The sequence below is a fragment of the Podarcis tiliguerta genome, assembly GCF_965153285.1.
Source record: "Podarcis tiliguerta genome assembly, chromosome: Z".
Lineage (NCBI taxonomy): Eukaryota > Metazoa > Chordata > Lepidosauria > Squamata > Lacertidae > Podarcis > Podarcis tiliguerta.
The window spans coordinates 38,553,230-38,571,972 of NC_139553.1; the positions used below are offsets into that span (position 1 = coordinate 38,553,230).

At 40.1% G+C, this 18,743-nt stretch overlaps 1 protein-coding gene across 3 annotated transcripts in view; it reads left to right on the plus strand.

Annotated features, from left to right (window-relative positions):
- LOC310669391 (THO complex subunit 2-like) overlaps window positions 1–18,743 on the plus strand; it is a 56,592-nt gene that overhangs the window by 23,398 nt on the left and 14,451 nt on the right. For all 3 annotated transcript variants that reach the window (XR_014507169.1, XM_083423230.1, XM_083423229.1), the window contains exons 11-28: window positions 1,352–1,524; window positions 2,428–2,623; window positions 5,005–5,046; window positions 6,547–6,677; window positions 6,781–6,882; window positions 7,707–7,791; window positions 8,524–8,617; window positions 9,477–9,557; window positions 10,236–10,332; window positions 10,841–10,958; window positions 12,718–12,897; window positions 13,422–13,586; window positions 13,854–14,129; window positions 15,614–15,755; window positions 16,433–16,590; window positions 17,118–17,246; window positions 17,653–17,784; window positions 17,868–18,052. Coding sequence is in view for 2 of the 3 variants with exons in the window: in XM_083423230.1 (XP_083279356.1) it covers window positions 1,352–1,524; window positions 2,428–2,623; window positions 5,005–5,046; window positions 6,547–6,677; window positions 6,781–6,882; window positions 7,707–7,791; window positions 8,524–8,617; window positions 9,477–9,557; window positions 10,236–10,332; window positions 10,841–10,958; window positions 12,718–12,897; window positions 13,422–13,586; window positions 13,854–14,129; window positions 15,614–15,755; window positions 16,433–16,590; window positions 17,118–17,246; window positions 17,653–17,784; window positions 17,868–18,052 (2,486 nt within the window). In the remaining variant the exon portion in view is untranslated. The remainder of the gene's footprint in view (window positions 1–1,351; window positions 1,525–2,427; window positions 2,624–5,004; window positions 5,047–6,546; window positions 6,678–6,780; window positions 6,883–7,706; window positions 7,792–8,523; window positions 8,618–9,476; window positions 9,558–10,235; window positions 10,333–10,840; window positions 10,959–12,717; window positions 12,898–13,421; window positions 13,587–13,853; window positions 14,130–15,613; window positions 15,756–16,432; window positions 16,591–17,117; window positions 17,247–17,652; window positions 17,785–17,867; window positions 18,053–18,743) is intronic.

An 18,743-nucleotide genomic window follows, 5' to 3' on the forward strand; every position in this document is an offset into this window, starting at 1 on the left:
TATCTGTTTATCTGTTTTCTATATTCATCTTTTTTTTTTAAAAAAAGATGCTTTCTAAAGAGACTGTGTGGCGTGACATATATTTTGCATGCAGAATGACAAAAGTCAAATTTCTAGTTAAAAGCATCAGGTAGCAGATAATGAGGAAGGAATGACTTGAGACAGAGCTGCTGTCAGTGAGACATAGTTGACAATACTGAGTAGATGGGCGGGCGGGGAAAGAGTTTTGTATGGTCTTCAAAACCAGTGTGCGGGTGTTCGCAGCATTACAGAACAATTCAACAAACAGGGCGGGGAGAAGCAAAGGTGGACAATCCAGTTTCCCCAAACACACTACTGGGTTTGTGGCAGCAGAGCAAAAGCAGGAACAAAGCGGCAGTATTGATCCTCTTTCCAAGGTTTTGATTTTTCCTTTAGCAGTATTGCTCCCATTGGAAACAGTGGGAGGGAAGAATAAATATGCCAGCTCCAGGGCTGGTACGTTTCCTCCATTTTGTGGCCATATCAGGGGTCATTTTTCCAGTCCGCCCTCAGCCAAGCCTTCTTTTATACTTCTGTTGAGGTTAAAGCTCTGATGTTGGTAAAGCAAGGGATGTGAAGGTTTCCATAGCAGCAGGGAGCAGCTTCACAAGGTCAGATTTCACTGATGGCAAATTTCTCTCTGCACTCGGAGTGGGAGGTCTGAAACATCCTCCCAGTGACCATAGGGCTGCATCTTTTTTTTTAAATACATTTTTATTAAAGATTATCTCGGTTGACAAAAGAACATGCCTTGCCTCTTTTTTTCAGGTTCTACAGTCTTTCTTACAGATCAGTTGCATTTCTTATGAGACCTTGGTGTTGAGAACAGTATAAGGTTGGGGAAGAAGAGAGGGGACAGGAGGGGTGGGGTGGGGAGGCTTATATTCTTTTGTATAGTGTGCCTGTGGGGTTTTGTGTCAGTGTCAACTGGGTAGGTTCTTTATATTCGTTTATTACATTTTCTTGGTAGTGATAGGTATTGGGAGGCAGGGTGCAGCTGGCTGCAGTGGGTGTGGGGACCAGTTAGGCAGCGCAGTTGGTGCTGGCGGTCCTTAGGAGTTCCTTGTGGCCGTGATGCTTGCCATCTTGTCTTGCTGGAAGTCCGGTTGCAGCTTTAATTGATTAAAACTCATTACTCTTTCATATGCTATTAATCAACAATGATTTCCTTTAAACAAGTGACAGCCCTAATATTTCCTCCCAGTGATCATGTATGTAAGAGATGCAAATGTACGTAGAAAGCATGGGTATGGTAGTTCTTCCTCTTACCTTGGGAGGATAAAATGTTTTTCTGCACTAAACAACCTTGCATGCCTGCTTATCTTTTCAGCCACCTGATAACCAGAAACTGGGCTTATTAGAAGCAATGCTAAAAATTGGTGACTGGCAACATGCACAAAACATTATGGATCAGATGCCTCCATTTTATGCAACTTCACACAAACCTATTGCTGTTGCTCTTTGTCAGCTTCTTCATGTGATGATTGAACCTCTCTACCGAAGGTAAAGAAATTGAATAAATTATATGTGCACTGAGAATATTTGTACAAGCTAACCATGCATACGTCTGGCTGTGATTGATTGAAATGAGCTCTTCTTAACCTTTGATTCATCTGCGGAGATGTTAGGAAATGTTTATGAATTTTCTAAAAGCTCACACATGGTGCTGAAAGCTAGGAGGCCAGTGAGGCTGCTTGTTGTTTAGGGATGCCAAGTCTTAAAATGAAAACAAATGTACTAATACCTAGGCAGGCATTGTCTGTGTTAGGGCCTAGTTTCAAACTTTCTATTCTCCTAATGTGTAAAGCCATAAAAGGGGCAGGTGGATGGAAAGAGATCCAAAAGAAAGAGAAAAATCCTGCTCAGTCACACTGTCCCTTAGTAGGCAACAATAGCAGTGTTGCTGAAAAGGTCTTGGCAGAAAAGCTTTTTCACAGTATAATTTTTATGTTGTAATATATTTGCTTGGTCTGGTGTATTTTTTTAAAAAAAATCGTTCTATACCTGCACCTCTTGTGCCAAATTGAAATTGTTTGCAGAAGTTGTTAACTGAATGCATATCCCTTTGCCTAATATTCACCAGGTCCTCTATTTTGAGGTTGGTTGTGCATTATATGGAGGAAATCTGACAAGTGCACGGATGTGGCAATTACAAGTAATGCACAGAAACTGTAGAAGAAAGTACTTTGATATGTTTCAAGTATAAACTGTGGAAGGGCCATAGCTACTTTGCATGCAGAAGGACCCAGGTTTAATCACTGGAATCTCTGAATATCCCCTGCCTGACACCCTGGAGAGCTGCTACCAGTCAGTGTAAGCAATACTGAGCTAGATGGACCAATGGTCTGGCTCGGTAAACAGCAACTTCTACTGCTCCTAACTGTAAAACTTGCCTCTCATTTACAGGGTTGGAGTACCCAAAGGTGCCAAAGGGACACCAATTCTTCCTTTGCAAAACAAGAGAGCACCCAAGCAAGTAGAAAGTTTTGAAGATTTAAGAAAAGAAGTGATCAACATGCTTTGTTACCTTGGCCCTCATCTCTCTCATGACCCCATATTGTTTGCAAAAGTAGTGCGTCTTGGAAAAGCATTTATGAAAGAGGTTGGTAACCTTACAGTTAATGAGCAAAATTTCCTAAAAACTGTTTCTGTGCCCTACAGAAGTATATTTTGTAGCTTTGTACATATTAGCATGCATATGTGGGAGATCAAAGACTTCCTGAAAAGATTTTAAAAGGAAAATGTTGATGGTCTAATCTTGTCCCTATTTAAAGTGAAAGGTGTTAGCGTTCTGAAAGTTGAATAACGATAGGAGAGTATATTTCTTATTAAACACAAATAAGAAACAATTACTTACAGCCTTTATAAGCTATTTTATAACGAAAGATTCCTTAGCAAACTTACAAGATAAAATACAACTAGCTAAAGATTACTTGATAGTAGCATAGAAAGTAACAATAAAAATGATGCAGCCTAAAAAACAAGACGTGTAGAATAAAACAGTAATACTTAAAACAGAATTTTTAAAAGTTCTCTGGAGAAGATGTCAGGATCTGAATTGGCACATGCGGTAAGAGGAGATTTTGAACTGCCCCGAAGTCCTTTAGAGCCCTTCATTGCTTGGTTACTCTAGCATCAAACCCCAAAGATCCTGAAAGATAAAGGCAAGCACTTCAGATTGGTCCCAGATATGGAATGGAAGCTGCTGGAGATGACTGAACTTCAGCATAATGTGTTTTTTAATGCCCAGTCCTAGTTAGTTCAGAGTATGGCTACAGGATTGTGAGCTAAAGTTTCCATACTGTTTTAAAGACGGCCTCATATACAACATATTGAAGTAATCCAAATGAGAGGATACCAGGGCCTGGGTAATTGAAGTGCAGCTATGTATACATGTTCAGGTCTTCCAGATTTGGATAGCAAATTATGATTTGCTACAAAGAAAATGACTGGAAGTTTTTAATTGCCATGTGCAAAGAAGGGCTTGGAGAAGAGAGTTTACAAACCAGAGGCCCACACCTGCTCTTCTCTAGTAATGCTAATGTATAATGCTGGCAACTCTGCTCTAAAAAAAAATTGAACTTTAGTAGATGTTTGGGATATAGGAAGTTTTCTAACAAGATGTCTGTAAGTCTTTTAACACTTATTCTTTCCCTAACCTGCCACCCCATTTTTTACTTCTCATCTTTTCAATTGTAAATTGTGAGTAATGCACACTTCCATGGTTTTAAAATGCTATTTCCGACTGACTAAAAAAACAAAACAAAACACATGTAAACAGGTACCAAAATGAAGCTTTCATGCCATTTGTATTTTGGAGTGTTTCTTTGGGATTATGTTATAAGAAGTTGTTTGTACAAATAATGTACTGTTGCCAATCCATTGAGAGAAAATGTTAACCCTTTTCTTACAGAAAAGTGCCCTGTGTAATTTCCTTGTTAAACAGCTGAAAATATTCACAGTACTTTCCATGGGAAGTACAGTAAAATATGTCTTCTAACACTTTCAAGTTTTTAAGCATCAGTTAACTACTTGGATAAGCACTTGTAAATCTAAATCCTTGGCAGTTTTTGACAAATGTCTCTGTAAATATCACTTGCATGGCACAATATATTTTGCAGAAAGCATCAAGCATACTGTTGAGACTTGATTCCACCCCCCCACCCCCCAGTAGTGGTAAAATGTCTGAAGTGTTCAGTAGCAAACAAGTTAAGCACAGTTCAAAGTGACAAGGTTGCAGTTCACACATTGGCCCAACCATTATTTAAGAGTAGACGAACCTCTCCTTTGGTGCGCTTCCACAAAAAGGAGATTGGAAGCATCTGTTCCTGGATTAAACTAATCAGAGTTTACTTGTTATGTCAAAACTGCAGTCTCTGGTTATTTTAAACTGTATATATATATATTTAACAACAAGAAGAAGTCATGTCTTAAATTACAGTTTGATCCTAGTGTGTGTCAGCAGACCTTACTTAAAGTAATTAACCATAGGTTAATTTATAATGATTAGTTGAAAACAGAAAGGAGATTCTTCTAATTTTCTTGCTGTTTTGTCAGAGGGAAGGAGGGAATTCACAAACCCAAGGCCCATTCATGTAACTCTAAACTGGTTTAGTATTAACCCCAACTTGGCTATTGGCTTCTAAAGGGAGGCAAGCATACTTACAAGAGTGTCCAGAAATTTGTGGTTGTTCATACTCCGGAGAGCTGCTACAGACAGTTGTGGCTGGAGCAACACCATTCCCCTCCTGTGCTCAGCGGTAAAGAGAGCTGCTCCTTACTACTCAGCTTTGTATTCACCTTATTCAGTACCCCACTTTCTCTTCAGCAGCAGAGGACCAAGGAATCCAATTTTGCAGACCTCGCTCTAGCTCAGCTGATCCCTGCACTTGGGAAGGGGGAATAACCTGACTTGCTCAAGATTGTCTTTGATATGAAACCATTGCATTTTAGTAGTATTTGATTGTTTGTTGTTGTTTTTAGCACCAAGCAGATGCGGGCAAGCAAGAGGAAAAAGAGAAAATGGTGAGCTGTTTTAAAATGTATTATTGACCCCCTCCCTCCAGTCTTGATTATAAGTGTGGCAGAAATTACCATATATCTGGATAGTCTATGTAATGTGGCTTAATGGTGGAACAGCTATAATAAAAGCTGCAGCTCAGTGCTAATCCTGTGGCCCGCCACTCTAACTGTCTTGGAAGGCCAAGGAATGTTTCAAAAGCTTTGAATATGTTTTACTTCTTTGTTTCTATAATAATAATAATTTAATTGTTGTATTAACATTTTTAATGTTGTAAGATACTTTAGATGGGCTTCACCCTGAAGTGTGGCATACTACTATTTCAAAGTATGCAAGAAGCACAGTTCTTCTAAAGCCTCTCTAGCTTCCAAGGATCAAGTGTACTGTTGAAGACCCAAACACTTGTCTGGCCTCAAATGTGCACTGAGATATTCACCTACAATGTCCATTCATTTCAGTGCAGAAAGTTTTCAGAGCTTGTATTATAGAGCAGTTCACCAACAGGGTGAGGGGATGTGAGAGGATGTTATATATGCACCAACCTTTCTTGCCTCCCCCCCCCCACCTTCCCCAATGTCTATTCCTATTGTACATCACATGTCATAGCTGCCAAATACAGCTTTTCTACCTCGGTTGCCTGAATAGAAAAAGCAGGTGATTGGTCAACTAGGACAAATGTGTCCTGATTTAGTAGTGCCTAGTAAGACTGTGGTGAACCTTCTCCCTTGGAATAATGGGACTGTAGACACTTAACACCTGTCTTTAAAAAATAAAACCAGATGGACCCCACTGTTGCCACAGTGACTTCATTAATTTTTGCTGTTTTGTTTTCTTCACAAGTCTGTCGGGAAGGTGGCATAGAAATGTACTGCAACAGCAGCTTCTGTATATTGTCATATTTTAAAGCCATGTTGTCTTTTAAATTCAAAAATATATAACAGAAAACTGACAGAATTTACCGTATTTTTCGCCCCATAGGGTGCTCCTAGTTTTTTGGGGGGGGAAATAAAGAAAAAAGCCCGAGCTTCCCCCGACCCCAGCCCCCAGAACAGCCTGCTATCCGCAAGCCTAGGGAGCCTGGCGGGAAGTTACGCCGGTCTCCCCAGGTTGTGGAGAGCTGCATGAAGCTCGGGCGCACTCTTCAGCGCGCCCCAGGCTTCAGAATGCAGGCAGCTCTGCGCAACCCTTGGGAGACCGGCACGAAGTCGCGTCGGTCTCCCAAGGGTTGCACAGAGCTTCCTGAAGCCTGGAGAGCGAAAGGGGTCGGTGTGCACCGACCCCTCTCGCTCTCCAGGCTTCAGCGAAAGCCTGAATTCGCCCCATAGGACGTACACACATTTCCCCTTCATTTTTGGAGGGGAAAAAGTGCGTCCTATAGGGCAAAAAATATGGTAATCCTTTTTTAAATGTAAAACTAGTAGCTATAGACTTTGCTTCATAAAGCTGTAGAATGTCTACCCTTTGATTTTGCCTTCAAATAAGATAATTCCTTTCCTTTCCTTCAGGAGTTATTATTCAGCTGTTTGCTGAGTATTACCGACCAGGTTTTGCTTCCTTCTCTTTCTTTGATGGATTGTAATGCATGCATGTCTGAGGAACTCTGGGGGATGTTTAAAACATTTCCATACCAGTATCGGTGAGTAATTACGTGTAAAAACTATATGGCATCAGAATTTCTTCATCAAATTATCTAAGAGATGCATTAAATACATATTTTGATTTCTTGGAACCTCCTATAGGTATCGCCTCTATGGGCAGTGGAAGAATGAAACATACAATAGTCACCCACTACTGGTGAGAGTTAAAGCTCAGACAATTGACCGAGCCAAATACATTATGAAGTAAGTAATGTTGAAACTTGTTTTCTCCTGGGGAATGTTGATGAGGCTATAGAACAAATTGTAGCAGGGCAGTGAGTCCCATTGGGTTCCATGAAGCTGGCTCCCACAATTAGTATCCTTGGGATTGCAGCCTAAGTATTGGATTGAAATGCTACCTGCTATTACCAAGTAATACCGTGTTTAAATGAAACTTCCTAAAATGTAATTTATATTTAACAAAAAATACTGCCTTAACTTAGAAAGCTGGGCAGCCTGCAAGACTTCTACAATTTAATATTAAATCAGTTTCATTAGATGGTTAGATAAATTACTGTACACGAAGAAGTTTCCATTTACAGAAGGAGAATTTGATTCATGGAATGGTTCCTTTCACAAACACAGCTCCCTTTTCATGAATGGACGCTTGCTCCATGAAGAGAGTAATTATCCCACCCCATAAGGAAATGTGATGGCTAGGGCCCTGGGTACAGGTGGTTACCATAGGAGTAGTAGGTGTGTCAGAAAATTTAGCTGTTGGGACTGTGCTATTTTAAATAATGCCAGCTTAAATAAAATGATTATACACTAGCTTTACAACCTTGTCGAATCTTTTCTGCCCCAGAGCGTTAATTCATTACAGTTTGCCTATTTGTATTTTATATCCTCTGTTCCAAGCCGAATACAGAAATCGTATGTGAAAGTTGCCTGTAACATGAGTTTTCCCTGGGGGAATTGGGAAGGTCTATCTACATTTACAGGAAAATAGATTAATCTAAAGCCGTGACTAGAAAATGTGAATATAAGACTGCAAAGAGAGGAACTAAAATGTGAATGTACTCTTGTAGGCGTCTAACCAAGGAAAACGTAAAGCCATCTGGAAGACAAATAGGAAAACTGAGCCACAGCAACCCAACCATTTTATTTGATTATGTATGTGGCAAGATAAGTATTGACTACTTTTGCTTTTCTAGTAGCTCCATTTAAGTTACCTTATTCTGAAAAACAAGTTGACTATTTTAAAATGTGTTTTATATGGGGGTGGGGGTGATGGGACGTGGTAGAGGTATTATTGTATTATGCATGGTGTGGAGAAAATGGATAATTTTCCTCTAAAATGCTAGAAATTGAGGCAATCCAGTAAAGCTGTGTTGTCAGGACGGGGGGAAAAGGTGCTTCTTCAAAGACCCTATATTCACTCCCACAATATGTAGCAATGGCTGTCAACCTGGATGGATTTAAAAGGGAGTGAGACAAATTCATGGCAGATGAGGCTGTAAATGCCTACTAGCCGCGATGCCTTAGCTCTGCTTCCACTTTTGGAGGCTGTATGCCCCTGAATACCAGCTGCAGGGAATTACAAGTGAGGAGAGTGCTGTTGTGCTCAGGTTCTGCTTGTGAGATTCCCATGGGCGTCCAGTTGCCCACTTTGAGAAAAGGAAGCTGGACTAGGTGGGCCATTGGCTTAATCTAGCAGGGCTCTTCTCATATATTACATTAGGAAAAGTGCACACATTAACTATGTAATACAGATGTGTGCATGAAGTTTCATTATTTGTTTTTTCTTCAGATTGAAAATCATAACAGTAGTTTCCTTTAAGAGTTTTTAAGGACTTCTGGCTTCTTCTTCTTATACTTGGGAAACTCATTTTCACTCTTTTTCAGATTTTGTCTCAGATACAGAAGTATGATAATTTAATCACTCCCGTTGTCGACTCATTGAAATACCTCACTTCCTTGAACTATGATGTCTTGGCATGTATCCTTTTGGTAACTTCCTAGAACTGCTAGTTACCCAATGGTTATATCTTACACAAGTATTTTTTTTACTGCTCCAATGAGAATCATTACCTCAGCTGAGCAAGCACCTTTGTTGTACAGGGGTGCTTCTTAAACAGCTCAGCTGAGCAAGCTGCTTTCTAGCCAGATGAAAGTTCCTGGCCTGTGCCTGCTCTGTGATTTGCTGCCCTCTGCAGGAGGCAGGGGAGTGCTGAGACAAAAGCATCCTCTGGCTTTGAGTGGTTTACCATCTGGGCAAATATTTTGAACGGGTTATCACGTGTGGATTTAAAGCTGGTTTTCAACGATCAATCACCATATTGCCCAGGCCTACTCCTTGCACAAATTGAATAATTGAAAGCATATATTTTTTTAAAAATTCGTCCTGCCATTGTAGCACAGTAGTAGTAATCCCTTTAACATATATTGTAAATTTCTAAATATTCAGACTCATGAACTGCTGTTAGTGTAATTATTAAGAGCCAAGCCGTATTTGACTGCTCATTTGGCCATGTGTCATAGATTTAGGGAGTTGTAGCTTTTGACAGAAGAGGAATAAATACTCCTAAGGGTGTTCCTTGTTCTTTACTTTATCCTGTTTGAGTTGTGGTTAAAGGTGTGTGAGAAAAAGGAATTTGAACAAGAACTCAAAACACTTCGGAATCACAGAGATATATTCCTGAAGTGTTCATCGTTTTAGGTTTCTGCTATAATATCACAGGTAGTAGTGTATGCCAGGTGTCTCAAAATATTGTTAAATTTACAAAGCAAAATAATTAAATGTTTAATACTGCATGTAATTATGTTTGGGGAAGAATTCATCCTTAGCCTCAGCAAAGATTGCATAATTGAAGCACTGGCTAATCCTGAGAAGGAGAGGATGAAACACGATGACACCACAATCTCCAGTTGGCTTCAAAGTTAGTACTTGGGTTTTATTTATTTTTAATTAGAAATTCAGTCCTCTTGTTACTTAGCACCTGCTAACGTGTTTACTTCATTAATTAAAACATTTGTATCTTGCCTTTCTATTTTTAAAAATCCATGTTGTGGCTAATGGTTGTTAAAATGTGTGTGCACACGCACACACAAATCAAGCATTTCAAAAAACAAATGTATTCCAGAGCCATCTGGAATACAATTCTGAAATAGCTACGGGGGGGGGGGGGAGAGTGCTTTAGCCACCTGTCTGAAAATCAACAAGGCTCTAGGATGGGAGTTCCATAGGCCTGAGTAGCTCCTAGTACAATTCAGAAAGAGCAGGAATGTAGAAGAGAGGGCCTCCAAGAACCTCTGTTGTTGGCAACAGCTTGGCAGCCACTTGCCTGTAAATTCATGGCACTTGAATAAAAATTGGAGCCAGGAAATGTATGGTTGCAGACACGATTCCTTAAGTACAGGAAGAGAGGTCAGGAGGGAGGGACCAGGTAGAATGTCATTTGCACACTAAGAAGTGTGAAAAACAGGTTCTAAGGATAACTTGCTTTTGACACATGAGAAATAGTCTATTGATATGGCGTTACTGAATGTGCATGACATAGGAAAGCTTATATTTCAATGACAGCAATTCAAGTTCGTTTTCCTCCCATCTATTTTAGGTTTAGCTAGCTTCTGTGGTGCTGTTTTTCGAAAATACCCTATAGAACTAGCTGGTCTACTTCAGTATGTGGCAAACCAGCTAAAGGCTGGGAAAAGGTAAGTAGAGCATGGTTACTTTAGATCTCAAAACCTATGCCAGTTTGGTAGTTTTTGTTGCCCTCATTGGAGTGTTTTAATATATTTTGATAAGTTGTGTTTAATATAACCTTGCAAACTTTAAGATTTATGAAGATCCTAGGATTCAAAATACACCAAGACATAAACAGTTGGGTAATTTTCACTGAGCAGCTAGGTTACATTCACATCTCCCAGAGAAATTGCACGGAGTGCCTACTACATTGTGAAGCTGCATTGAAGTGCTCATGTATACGGTCTGCTGTTCATGTTGCTGTTACAACACCTTGACATTGATGCACTTGGATTGGAGACAAAGTGGTTTGTGCTTCATGTGCAAGTAATTTCAGAAAGATATTGTAATGGGCTCTTAGACCTTTCACAATACTTTCAATAGAGTTCAAGAGCAGTGGTTTTACCTGCCTATGTTTCACTCTTTCTCTCTTCCCCCCGCCCCCTCGCCCATTTTTGTTCTCATTCTTTTCCATAGCTTTGACCTGCTTATTTTGAAAGAGGTGGTACAAAAAATGGCTGGAATAGAAATCACTGAAGAGATGACAATGGACCAGCTAGAGGCCATGACTGGTGGAGAGCAGCTGAAAGCAGAGGTGTGTTTGAAGCTAGAGAGAAAAGAAAAATAGATGTCCCAGAAACACATACATAGTAGCTTAGGATGTTTCACCTGCTGTACAGTCGTACCTTGGAAGTCGAACGGAATCCATTCTGGAAGTCCGTTCAACTTCCAGAATGTTTGGAAACCAAAGTGCGGCTTCGCCAATCAGAAGCCCCGTCTGGCGTTCTGCTTCCAAAAATAGTTTGCAAACAGTCACTTCCGGTTTGCAGCATTTGGGAGCCAAAACGTTCAAGAACTAAGATGTTCGAAAACCAAGGTATGACTGTATTTATTTTTTAAGGTAGATGAATAATTGATACACCTCTGAAAGGTATATTAATACAATAACAACTATGGAAATAATTTTAGTATCAATCTAGAGCAGCATGTTCACGTGCCTGATCTACGTGTAACACTTCCGATTCTTAGCAGCAGTTAAGCAGGAATGTTTAGCAGGATTATTCCTCTTCTGTCACACACAAGTTTCTCACTACTGGCCTTAAGCATTCTTAACTGGTACCATCTTTAAATATGGTTAACTCTTTTTTTTAAATTAATTATTACTTTACTGGGGCTCAAGTACCTGCTCACTTGGCTCACCCCACCTCCACAAAGCTCCCCTTCCCCTTACTCCTCACCAAACCTCCACAGCTTGCTACTGCTGCAAGCCCAGCTCACTCGCCCGCTCCACTTGCCCACACAGCTCCTGTCATTTAGTTCACAAACCCAGCTCACTCGCCTACTTTAAACCGAAGCTGCCATCCCAGCTTGCTTGGCCACTTCCTTGCTCACCCCAACAACTGCCTGTCTAATGCTTCATTCACCCTAGAGCATGTGCAGCCTGTCACCAGTATAACGATGGACTAGTTTAAATATGGCATAGAGAGAGAAAACCATCCAAAATCACAAATAAACAATGCACTGTTCAGTTACCGTTTTAACATTTGCTTCTTACCAAAGCAATAAACAAGGGGGTTGCTGCTAACCAGGGATTCGAAACCTGCCTTCAAATGTGTTGTGAAATCCTGGCTAGCAGTGAACTTTCCTGTTTGCCTCAACGGTGGTTAAGATTGGTATTTGAACCATTGCATAGCATAGGAAAGGAGGAGAAGTGCATGTTAACATGGCCTTCCAGTTTCAGAACACGCAAGTGCTGCTATCAGAATGCTCATCTGCAGATTCAGTTATCCAAACATAAAGAATTATGCCCAAGCCTCAAGTGCATGGCTGATTGAGATACCCAAGCAGCCAGACTTTGCCCACTACTTGACTTGTTTGTGCATTTTCGGTCAGAAATCATGGAAGAGAGGGAGGTGTGAAGAGAGATGAAACAAAGCAGTTTTTCCTTTGTCTCACTTTTGCTGGTTGGCTGCAGCCGTTTTAGGAGGAAACCATGGTGGGAGTGGGGAGAGAGATCACAGATTAGAAATAATCGAAATCATCAGCTCATTATGCAAATGCTTGGAATGCATTGTGTTTGGAAAGCAGGGCCTGCATATACTGGCATGTAGACCCTCAAAGGTTGCCCAAGAAGGTTCGTCACCCTCAGCCTGAAAAAGCTTCTCAACCCCGGATCCTACTGTAAGCCAGGAAATGTCAAATTTCTCTGAGCATGCTAGGGAACTGGAGAGGAAGAAACATTCTAACTCAAGGTTTCCTGAAGGCTATTTACTGACAGGGTTTGGCACTGTACACTTTAATTTACATCCTCTCAGTTTAGGTATCTTAACTAAATTTATTACATCTTTGGGCAGGGTGGATATTTTGGACAGATCAGAAACACTAAGAAATCTTCCCAGAGATTAAAAGATGCACTTTTGGATCACGATCTTGCTCTTCCACTGTGCCTTCTCATGGCTCAACAGAGAAATGGAGTGATATTTCAAGAAGGAGGCGAGAAACATTTGAAGCTGGTGGGAAAACTCTATGATCAGGCAAGTAAAATGATCACATTTGTGTTTGTTTTAAACAAACCTCTATGGAAATTCCATGTATACTGCATTCAGAAAACTGAATTTATATTTTGTGGTATAAATGTTTGTTTTACTTGTGTTTTGGGTTCTTCATGAAATTCACAAAAAGGAAAACTAAGTAGCTTCAGTCATGGCAATCCCTTACCATCCATAATGCTGTCACATTGTTTGACAAGATTCCACTGGCCTGCATAGCTTCTGTAATTTCTGTTTCAGGTGTGATCTTGTACTGTACTGCTAACCAGATTCAGAAGTGACTACAGATTTAGTTGACTATATGGTGTTGTCATATCTGAAGTTGCCTTGAGTATACATAAGAAATACATAAAGTTTGTTACTGAGGAACATTTTCTCATTAGTATTACTGCATGTTTATTACAAAAGGTAGTGATTTTCCAGCTATTTTCTTGATTTTTAGAAGGTTAACATTATATTTAAATCTCATTGAAAAGTCTGATCTAATACTTCTCTATTTTTCTATTCAGTGCCATGATACTCTGGTACAATTCGGTGGATTTTTGGCTTCCAATTTAAGCACAGATGATTATATTAAGCGAGTGCCTTCCATTGATGTTCTCTGTAATGACTTCCACACCCCTCACGATGCTGCATTTTTCCTTTCACGGCCTATGTATGCACATCACATTTCAGTAAGTACAGATGTTCAGTTAGCTTGCAGTCTGTATATCCGGAACACACAGTTGTATTGAAAATTAAACCTGTCATTCCACTGATTCTTTTAAAGGGGCCTTGCTGAGATTGAAAGCACTCCTCATTCAGTGACTGGGTTTAAAATCTAGCTGACTTAATTTCTTGGACTTAGTTTTGTATTTAAATCTAATAGAGTTAATAAAAATGGGATTTTGTTTTCTGTTTGAGAAGTGGATAATTGAGTACTTGTGTCTTCTTTTTATTAGTCAAAATATGATGAATTGAAAAAGGCTGAGAAAGGGAACAAACAGCAGCAGAAAGTTCACAAATACATTACAGCGTGTGAGCTTGTGATGGCCCCTGTTCATGACTCGGTGATCTCCTTGCACATCCCAAAGGTCTGGGATGATATCAGTCCACAGTTCTATGCTACGTTCTGGTCACTGACAATGTATGACCTTGCTGTGCCACATAGTAGCTATGAACGTGAAGTCAACAAACTCAAAGTCCAGATGAAAGCTATTGATGACAATCCGGAAATGGTATGTATCGTTTTAAATGTATGTTCGCTTGCCGTTTTTAAGAATCTTACCAGTTCATGAAAACCATTGATCAAGAACTGTAGAACAGTTGACAGCATTAGATAATAGGGGTTTTTTTAAGCAATTACATTTTCTGCTCTGAGGTTTTTAGTTACCTTGCTCTTCTCTCTAAATAAAAAAAATATTCCATACAATTCTGCCTGAGCACTGCATTTCTGCAATTCTGGGGCCATTCTAGACCTCTCCACCATTGAGCTTTACAGTGACTAGACACAAGAGAATAGCACTATTTTAAGTTATAGCACCCTTTCAGTTGTCGTACCTTGGTTCTCAAACAGAATCCGAAAACCAAGGCACGGCTTCCGATTGGCTGCAGGAGCTTCCTGCACTCAATCAAAAGCTGCTTTGGATGTTCGGCTTCCAAAAAATGTTTGCAAACCTGAGCATTCATTTCCGGGTTTGTAGCGTTTGTGAGCCAAGGCGTTCGACAACCAAGGCACGACAATTCCAATGGCATTGAATTGCTTTACAAGGCTCTGTTAGCAGCAGAATAATGGCAGAGGAATGTGGTATGTAGTTTTACAAGGAGTGCCAGTGTTGGGCATAACCCAGCAGATGTTGGTCCTGTCCAGCTCTCACCCATTTAAATGGACCTTACATAGGAGACGATCAAACCCGGGTGATTTGTGTTGATATGGTTTGTGGAATAGAAATATAAGGAACATGTTTTACACCTTAATAAGCCAGCTCTTTGTGAAAGATCAGTTTTGAATCTATCCATGTGGTCAGATGGTATAAGGTAAAACAGAAGGACCCCTGACAGGTAGGGGCTAGGGGCACCATGGTAGAAGTAGGCTTCCATAACCATTTACATAACTGAATGGGGAATCATAGACAGAAGCAACAACCATACGCACCATCCTTTAGATGATCCAACAATCAGAACTGAGCACAAGAAGGTTAAAATTTTGCAGGTCACCTGTAAGGAAAAGGAGTGGGGTGCAAGATACAGTGCTTGCACACTTTCCCCCCAAATAGCAGTTTAGCAGGATTTTAAAAGGTAAAGGACCCCTGACTGTTAAGTCCAGTCGTGAACGACTCTGGAGTTGTGGCTCTCATCTCACTTTACTGGCCAAGGGAGCCGATGTTTGTCTGCAGACAGTTTTTCCGGGTCATGTGGCCAGCATGACTAAGCCGCTTCTGGCGAACCAGAGCAGCGCATGGAAACGCCGTTTACCTTCCCGCCGGAGCGGTACCTATTTATCTACTTGCACTTTGACGTGCTTTCGAACTGCTAGGTTGGCAGGAACTGGGACCGAGCAACGGGAGCTCACCCCGTCGCAGGGATTTGAACTGCTGACCTTACGATCGGCAAGCCCAAGAGGGTTCAGTGGTTTAGACCACAGTGCCACCAGCGTCCACAGCTCCACCCGCAGGACAGTATGCACACTATCATATCTGAACACGCCATTTCTTTTTCGTAGCCTCTGAACAAAAAGAAAAAAGAAAAAGAACGCTGTACAGCTCTTCAGGACAAGCTTCTTGAAGAGGAAAAGAAGCAGTTAGAGCACGTGCAAAGAGTGCTGCAGAGACTAAAGCTGGAAAAGGATAATTGGCTTCTTGCAAGTAAGTAGGATAGACCTTTTCATCACCAGCCACTTACACAGAATTGCAGCATTCTGACTTTGGCAGCATCTTGTGTAAATGATTTGTTAAATATTTGTAAATGAGTGACTGTTCGTTCTTACTTTTTTGTAATGAATATAAAATTCATTACTTGAATGCAGACCCAAAAGTTGGCAGAATTTTGGCACTTTGGGTGGCAGTTTCCCTTACTTGTAAACATATCTTAGGGCAATTGCAGATCTAATGCCGATGCAATTGTAATTATTCCCAAGAGATTGAGTACCAGCCTTGCAACTTTTGACCTTCCTATAGCACATTCTCTCATCCTGCGTTAACTGGGTATAGGATCCCCCTTTACAGCCCAACTTCAGCCTGTCTTCAGTAAGTAGGTTACTGGTTTAGGGTTAACTGTCTTACCACTGGTACCCATTTATCTCTTAGTAGTTTTTCAAGATTGGGGAGGGGGGATTTCCTCTGGGGAGAAGATAGAGATACCTGGTTGAGGGCTACCGATCTCAATCTGATGGCTTCATCAGGCAAGGACACGCTGTGCACCCAAGTACTCCCACTTTATTTCTTCTCTTTATCAGTAAATGTAAATGCCTTTTTGTGCATGGTGCATGTGGCAAATTAATTTTAGATGGTGACGTAATGATGACCTCTTATTTGTTTATTAGAGTCCACCAAAAATGAGACTATAACAAAATTTCTGCAGTTGTGTATATTTCCTCGGTGTATCTTTTCTGCTATTGATGCTGTTTACTGCGCTCGCTTTGTGGAGCTGGTGCATCAACAGAAAACACCAAACTTTTCAACACTTCTTTGTTATGACAGAGTAAGTAGCTCTTGTTTATTATTATGATTCTTTGAGAAGTAGTGATGAACCCTTTCCATCAAGGAAGGAAAGATGCACCAGCTGAAAGACGTACTTCTCTGAATTGTAACTCATATAGTATAGTAATGTCAATTCCTTCGCTAATAGAGATGAAACATATTATGGAAACTTGAAATGCAAAAAAGAATCCTAATCTTTCTGGATCAGAAAGCTATTCGATGATTTGGTAGCTTTAAAAGACTGAGAAAGTTGTTGCCTTCATAGGATACTAATGAAATCAGGAAAGTTAATTTTTCAGTGTTTAAAAAATTATTATACAATTGTTCTCTAACTTTTGTAATAGTAAGGCTTTTCGACACCAGGTTACACTAACACAAGAAACAAAACCTGACTGGAGGGGGGAGGATGGTTGGGGATTTCATTTTCATTTCCTTCAACGAATTATTGGAATAAAATCCAGTGTTTCAAGTATAAAAACTTGGTTTCATAGCATTGTAATGTGTCAATAAAAAAACAAATTCTTGCAGGTATTCTCTGATATAATCTATACTGTAGCCAGCTGTACTGAAAATGAAGCTAGTCGATATGGGAGGTTTCTCTGCTGCATGCTTGATACTGTAACTCGGTGGCATAGTGATAGAGCCATATATGAAAAGGTATGTAAAATGTTCAAAATGCTCACTTGAAAACCTGTCAGAGAAGTATCAGTGTTGCAGGTGTTTTCCCCCCTAAAGGAAGTAGAAACTTTTGCCGGCCCAGATAATAGGAGCTTGGTGTCATTCAGAAGGACTGTATCATAACTAAAAACTGATACCTGTTTGTAAAGTGTTAAACTATGCTTTGTGGCTTCTCTAGAAGGCCTGCATTTAAATCCTAGCATAGGGAAAACTTGTCGTTGTTTTTTAAGTAGCAATATATCCGTGAGATCCCCTGTCTAGCCTTAGCCATACCAATATCTGCCCCCGCCCCCAAGTAGGCTCATATTTCAATATTTTGTATAAACCACTTTCATCTTAACATGCTTCTTGAATAAGCTTAAATATCTTCTTTGTGTACACGCAGGAGTGTGGCAACTATCCCGGCTTCCTCACCATATTACGGGCAACTGGTTTTGATGGTGGGAACAAAGCTGACCAGTTAGATTATGAAAATTTCCGGCATGTGGTACACAAGTGGCATTATAAGTTAACCAAGGTAACCTGATGACACTGTGAAGCTTGTTGGTTTTGTAGTTTTGCTGAGAGCCTCTTGGCAACATCTTTCTCTGCCTTTCCTAGGCATCTGTACACTGCCTGGAAACCGGCGAATATACACACATCAGAAATATCCTGATAGTGCTGATCAAAATTCTTCCATGGTACCCCAAAGTTTTGAACTTGGGCCAGGCTTTGGAGAGAAGAGTCCATAAGATCTGCCAGGAGGAGAAAGAGAAGAGACCCGATCTATATGCATTAGCGATGGGGTAACAAATCCTTCATTTAAAAACATGACTAAATAATACAAGGAAAGCATTCCTGAGGGTTTTTTTCTAGATCAGCTTTTTACTTTAGGTTGACTTTGCCTTACCTTGAAAGATGGTGTATCTGTTGGTTTCAGAGTAACTTTGTGTTTTTATTGTAGATGGCTTATTTGCCAGGAACCTTCTTGGGCACACTAAACTCAAAAGTTCTGTCCTTAAAACGTTTGCGTAAACTTAGATAGTACATCTAGGGTTTAACAAAGTTGGCAGATAAGAGCAAGTTGATTAAAAGTATAATATCAAGATAGGGTATTAAGTGTTATTCTGTACATATTGAGCTTTCAGACTTTTTTGATTAAATCCTCATGTATTTTGCATTTTGTACCACATTCTTATACATGCTAACCTCCTTTCTATGTTCCAGAAAAAACTTTTAATGCATTTCATTCATAGTGTCAGAACGAGGGAAAAATATTTTGGTGGCAGAGGTTTTGAGGATCACAATAAGGATTAAGGTGTTACAGTTGATTTGAAGAAAGTTATGCGATTCTACAAAATCAAATGTTTGTATTTAACTTGGCTTAGTTAAACAACCTACAGTTAAATCATTTGCTTTATCTTTTCAAGCGGCTATCCACTTCTTGTGTTTGTTTTTGTGTGTGTGTTGTGCATATTTAACACTTTATGCGACTTA